General features: G+C 31.9%; 1 protein-coding gene across 2 annotated transcripts in view; it reads left to right on the plus strand.

Moving 5' to 3' along the window:
- The window catches only part of RSAD2 (radical S-adenosyl methionine domain containing 2), a 29483-nt gene extending 25802 nt beyond the window's left edge, over positions 1-3681 (plus strand). The window contains exons 5-6 of one of the 2 annotated variants that reach the window (XM_031951188.1): positions 1460-1492; positions 2769-3680. In XM_031951188.1, coding sequence (XP_031807048.1) covers positions 1460-1492; positions 2769-2933 — 198 coding nt within the window. In that variant the 3' untranslated portion in view covers positions 2934-3680. Of the gene's footprint in view, positions 1-1459; positions 1493-2768 lie in introns of both variants that reach the window. The other variant, XM_003757889.4, reaches the window with a different exon arrangement.
- The last annotated feature ends 2824 nt before the right edge of the window (positions 3682-6505 follow it).

Consider the following 6505-nt stretch of genomic DNA (forward strand, 5'->3'; position numbering starts at 1 on the left):
TCCAGAAATCCTACTCACATACTTTGAAAGGAATTATAGATTTTTCTTTCTGAGAGACTACATGATCTAGTGGGAATATATATATATATATATATATATATATATATATATATACACACAAATATTTTGTGTGTGTGTCTGTGTGAGATGGGTGGGTGAGAGAGAGACAGAGACACACAATCAGAAAGAGAGAGAAGATAGAGACAGAAAGAAAGAAGGATAGAGAGCAAGAGGAGAGAGAGACACAGAAAGAGAAGAGAGAAACAAACAGATAGAAACAGACAAAGACAAAAAATAGAATGAAATATTTGTGAAGTTCTCTATAAATCTTAAAATGCTATTTATTATCCTTTTACTCTTGACTCTTAAGTATTTGTGTGAACATAGACAAATTATTACTTCAAAGAATCTCAAATTTGGAAGGGCTTTAGAGGTTATTTAATTCATCTGGTACTAGAAAAAGACAAATCTGTTTACAACATTTCTGAAAAGAGATCTTGTATTTTCTGCTATATGGCAGTTACAATGTTATATAATAAATACTTGGTTTAGAATCAAAGGCTCTGGTTTCAAATTCTGACTTTTCTAAAACTTAATACTTGTGTAATCCAGGGCAAACTACTTTTCCTCTCTGAGCTTCAGTATTCCTCTTCTGTAAAATGAGTTAATAAGACTAAATGATTTCTGAAATACCCCTTAGCTCTAAGGTTTGGTGGGAAAGCTGTTGGCCATGGCTCCACCAAACCCTCCTTCCCCCTTGATTTTTGGATAGCTCTAATTGTTAGAAAAATATTTCCTGTGTGGAATCCAAATCTGCCTCTCAAAACTCTCTACCAATTGTTTTTAGTTAGTTTCTCTATGACCAAGCAGAGTAAGACTAATCCTTCCTCTACTTAACAGCCCTTCAAATACTTGAAGACAGCTATTTTTCAACCAATCCCCATGGATATAGCATAATCTCTAGGTACTTCACCATTCTTCAAATTCTTTTCTAGTTTTCAATGTTCTTTTTAAATAAGAACTGAACACAATAACCCAAATGTGATCCAATCAGGGATCATCACTTGACTTTCCGGTTTATATAGTAGAAGGTGGGACTTCATGATCTGTTGGTCTTCTTTTAGCTCTAAGATGTTATGACTCTATGAAAACTATTCTTTCATCCATGTGGGACTTCTGCTGACATTGACCCTTCATAAAGTTGCCATGGTCAAAAGATTCACCATTTGTCAGTCACCCTTTCAATGGAGAGCCTTTCTGGACCTCATTTCACAGGCAGGATGTAAACATAACTTTAATGAAATATTGCCAATTTAATAGAGTTGAACAGCTCAATGTCTGCTGATAAAACTTTCAAGGACTACAAGTTACCTCCATGTTGCAATGGAGCATTTGAATAATGCTTGGTCATGTTAAAAAAAAATAAAAATTTTTGATGATTTTTTCCTTTGTATTGCAGATGAAAGATTCATACCTTATTCTGGATGAATATGTAAGTCAACAAGTTATAAAAACAATATTGTTTGCAAATTAGTTAAGCACAACAATTATACTTATATTTTAATGAGCTAAGCCAGGTTTATATTTTTGAGTGCTTCTTAAGCAGCATTTCTTCATATTCCTCAAAAGATAACATTAACAAATAATTATTTCTTGTCAAAATACATAACCATTTAGGATTTGTTTATGGAAAATATTCATTGTTACAAGGGTTTTTTTTTTTTAGCTTTCTTGAAAACGAATTGTGCTTTATAGATGTCAGAATCCATTTTAGGATTGAGATTGTCTCTATAGAATACAAGATAGAATAATGGTTTGACAATTATTCAGTATAACTGGTTATGGTATGGAGCCAATCTGTATAACTCAAGAGCAGAATTTTTGAGGGCAAAATAATTTCTTTGGGATTGTTAAAAGAGCATAGTAGCACTAGCCCTGAAATCAGGAGGACCTGAGTTCAAATATGACCTCAGACACTTAACTCTTTCTAGCTGTGTGATCCTGGGCAAGTCACTAAACCCCAATTGCCTCAGCAAAGGGGGGGGAAAAAAAAAAAAAAAAAGAGCATTGTCTTGGATATCAATAAACCTGGCTTTCCCTGCTAGCTATCTGGGTATCTGTGGGAAAGTGATTCCACCCTTCTTGGCCTTAGCCATTTTATCTGTAAATAAATGGGCTGAGTTCCATTCTTGTAGTTCTGAATCTCTCATTTGGTTGATGAGTTTTCTCAGAGTATCCAAATGAACTGTTAGATCACCATTTTGCTTTGTGAGAACCACATGTAAGCCAAAATGCAGCTTATAAAATTGTAGTTTATTTCAATTCAACTAAACTTTGTTGAATTATTTGTACAAATAAGTAAAAAGACATAGCCTCTACCTACAAGAAATGTAAGATTTTTGCTCTTGTCTTTTCAACCCAGTAACATTTTATGGAGTTCTATGATCACACAGCAACCAGAAAAAGTGCAGGCTTAGGTCTCTTAGGACCTTTATATATATATATATATATATATATATATATATATATATATATATATATATATATATATATATATATATATATATATATTTAATCAACAAGTATTTATTGAGTACCTATTCTGTGTCTGGCATTATTCTAAGGACTGGGGTGGGGGTAGAGAAGGAGAAAGGGAGGGAAAACCAGAAAAGAAAAGTCAAGGGTTGTTAGGTCCTTACTGAGTTGTAGAGATTGTAGGTGATATATGCATTTCAGCATGTACTAATATTCTATCATAAATTTTCTAGATGCGCTTTCTGGATTGTACAAGGGGCCGAAAAGATCCTTCTAAATCAATTCTGGATGTGGGGGTAGAAGAGGCCATAAAATTCAGTGGCTTTGACGAAAAAATGTTTTTCAAACGAGGAGGAAAGTATGTATGGAGTAAAGCAGACCTTAAATTGGACTGGTAAAGATAATGAAAACATTGGTGTGTGTGAAAAGGAGATCCTTAAGATAAATGAGGCACCGTCTTTTTTAACAGTGTAATCCTTTTTCTGAACTACTTCTGAAGGACGTTGTTTTTTTAATCATACAGATACTTCATAGGAATTTAGACTTTACAGGTCATCTATTCCAACACCTTTATTTTACAGAGGAGGAAGCCAGCAACCTCAGACACATGTTAAAGAGACAAATGAGAAAGCTGAATAGGACTTGAATGCCTCTTGCAGTGCCCAATGTGATCACTAGGGGGCATATGGCTATTATGGAATACCCTCCACAGTAGAAAATCATGTTGAATTTTCCAGCCTTTTGCTTGGAGACAGCAATGACACTGTGAGAAAAATTGGTAAATGATTTTCTAATGATAGTATAACCACTGTAATGAAAATAATGCCTTGTTATTTGGATGAATTGATCTTTCCAACAAATGGGAAAGAAAATGTACCCCTGTGTGTATGTTTTACATTTTTTTCCTAGTTAATTTTTGTCTAGGGTACTGTATTTTTAATCACAAAAATTTTGGTTTGAATCCTGGCCAAATGATTCTTTTCAGATCTAAGTGTATAGTACTATGATCTCTTGAAGTACCTCGTTAACCCCTCACTTTTTTACTATCATATTATGGCTTAGTATTTTAAAGTATGCATTTAATAAATATTTATTAATTATATACCATAGGCTAGGCACTGTGCTAACCATTAGGATACAAAAAGAGGCAAAGACCCTCAAGGAGTTTACATTCTAATGGGGGAGACAACATACAAGCAAATATACAAAGCAAACTATATATAGGATAAATAAGAAATAATTAATAGGGAAAACATTGGGATTAAGAATGGTTAGGGAATTTACTATAGAAGATGAATTTTAGTTAGGACTTATAGTGGGATTTTTATTATTAGTTCATCAATTTACAATTAGAATAGATTTCAGAAGGCAACCAATGTATTGCCCTCATTTTAAAGGTAGAGAAATTTGAAGATAAACAGAGGCCTTAGGTAACTTAGATAGGGTCACAGAGGCATTAATTATTAGAAGTAAGAGTTGAGTCAAGGTCCTCTGACTCCAAAGCCAACACTTTTCTTACCCTAATACACATAATTATTCACTATTATGCAATTTTATTTCAGTATTCTTGAATGGTTAGGTGGGGAAATACTTAGAGACAAAATATCTCTGTTTACAAATATTTGAGGTTCAATGTTTCTGGAGATTTTATTTTGTTTTGCATTGTTGCATTGTGTTTTTCTTTGGAATATTAATTCTTTGGAGACAAAGAAATTCCTAACTTCAGACATTTCCATACCAATATTGAAGCCCTGTCTCATATTTCTTTAGTGCTTTAAGGTTTACAAAATGCTTTTTTTCAATAATAAATCAGTAAGTTAAATAGTTCAAATGTTTCTATCTTCATTTTTACAGGTTAGAAAAGTAGGTCTCAGAGGGGAAGTGAATTACTCATGATTACACTCTTAACTGCACTGCTACAACTTGAGTAAAATTAAGAGAAGTCATATGTTAAAAAACAACTTTTGTTTAATCTACATTAATCAATCAATAAGCATTTATCTTATTAAGAGGTAGGAACACTTCAAAAACGAGATTAACCAAATCAGTTCCAATAGAGCAATAATGAACTAAATCAGCTACACCCAGAGAAAGAACTCTGGGAGATGACTATGAACCATTACATAGAATTCCCAATCCCTCTATTTTTGTCTGCCTGTGTTTTTGATTTCCTTCATAGGCTAATAGTACACTATTTCAAAGTCTGACTCTTCTTATACAGCAAAATAACTGTTTGAACATGTATACATGTATTTTATTTAACTTAATACTTCAATATATTTAACATGTATTGGTCAGCCTGCCATCTGGGGGAAGGGATGATGGGAAGGAGGGAAAAAGTTGGAACAAAAGGATTTGCAACTGTCAGTGCTGAAAAATTCTATGCATATATTTGTAAATAAAAAACTATAATAAAAAAAAAGGTAGGAGCTAGGGATACAAATTGAAAATTATACTCTCAGAAGAGTATAAAATGGAGCACTGATTATATATATTATCTTCTACATTTATGCTTATGTTGTTATATGGAGTTTTGATTAGTTAGAATCATAACTAGACATGTTGATGCTCAAGACAAATCACACAAGGCTCAGAGAAAAGCAATTTGAAATATTCTCTCAAGTGAACTTTTTAAGAGAAATTTAATTGAGAAGCAGAGTAGAGAGATGCCAGGCCACAAATCCATTGGCAAGACAATTCTCTTTTGGAATTATACTATCTGATAGTTTCTTATTCTGACTATTTTTTAAGAGGCGCTAAACTCAGTTATTTCTATGGTTATTTCTACTCCAAGATGTATCAGTGATGCTACTGTTCTCTAAATTCCAGTGATCTGGGGTAAAGTATTTATTACTGTTACTCTAGTTTTGTTTGTATGGCATAAAGATAAAGGTTTACAAAACAAGCTGTATCATAAACTAATCATTAGGAATTCTCTCATTTTCCAGAATGTGCTATGTTATAATAAGCTATATTTAATGTCTTTGATTTTATACTTGTTTTTAAAAAATAAGTGTGGGGATGAAAGTTTGTTTCTTTTTATATTTTCCTGTATTATGATAACTTTAGACATTTGTGAAATGTATGTTGAAATAAAAATGTTTTAACATTTATTCCTTTGTTTTATGTTATTATTTTATAAATTGTTCTTTTGATATATTTGTTTTATATCAGTTATTTAAAGTTTTCCCAGGTTTCTCTGCAATCACTTTTTTCATTATTTTTCATGATCCAAAAAGGTTATATTACATTCCTATACTGCAGGTTATTCTACCATTCTCCAATTGACAGTGACCTCTTTAGTTTCCAGATTATAAAGAGCTACATAAAGTATTTGAGCTACTATAAATATTTAGGCACATATAATTCACTCTCCTCTTAGAAGTATGCATTTTTCTTTAAATATTACAGTGTACTGAATTCAGGATAAGATATGGGGTTCTTAGAAGCAATTGTGTATGTTCATTAAAAACTTTCACTAAGAGTTGGTATATTTTAATAATCAGCAGAATTATCAGTAATGAATGAGTACTTATCCAATAATCTAATCAGCATTAAGCTTTGATGATATAACATAATGGGGAAAAGAGTTTTTATATTACTTTATAGATTTGGGCCATGATATATAAGAGAGGAACTCTCATATATTCAGTTTGCTATACCAATCAAATACCAAAGAATTATTTTATAGAGCTAGAAAAAACAATAACAAAATTCATCTGGAAGAACAAAAGGTCAATAATATTAAGGAAATCAATGAAAAAATGTGAAGGAAGGTAGCCTAGCCATTCCAGATTTTAAATTATATTACAAAACAGTAAGCATGAAAATAATCTGGTACTAAGAAATAGATGGATAAATGAAATAAATTAGGTACACAATACAAAGTAGTAAATGACTATCATAATCTAGCATTTGAGAAGGTCAATGATCAGACTTTTGGAACAAGAATTCGTTTAACAAAAGTTTC

The sequence above is a fragment of the Sarcophilus harrisii genome, chromosome 2 (genome assembly GCF_902635505.1).
Source record: "Sarcophilus harrisii chromosome 2, mSarHar1.11, whole genome shotgun sequence".
Lineage (NCBI taxonomy): Eukaryota > Metazoa > Chordata > Mammalia > Dasyuromorphia > Dasyuridae > Sarcophilus > Sarcophilus harrisii.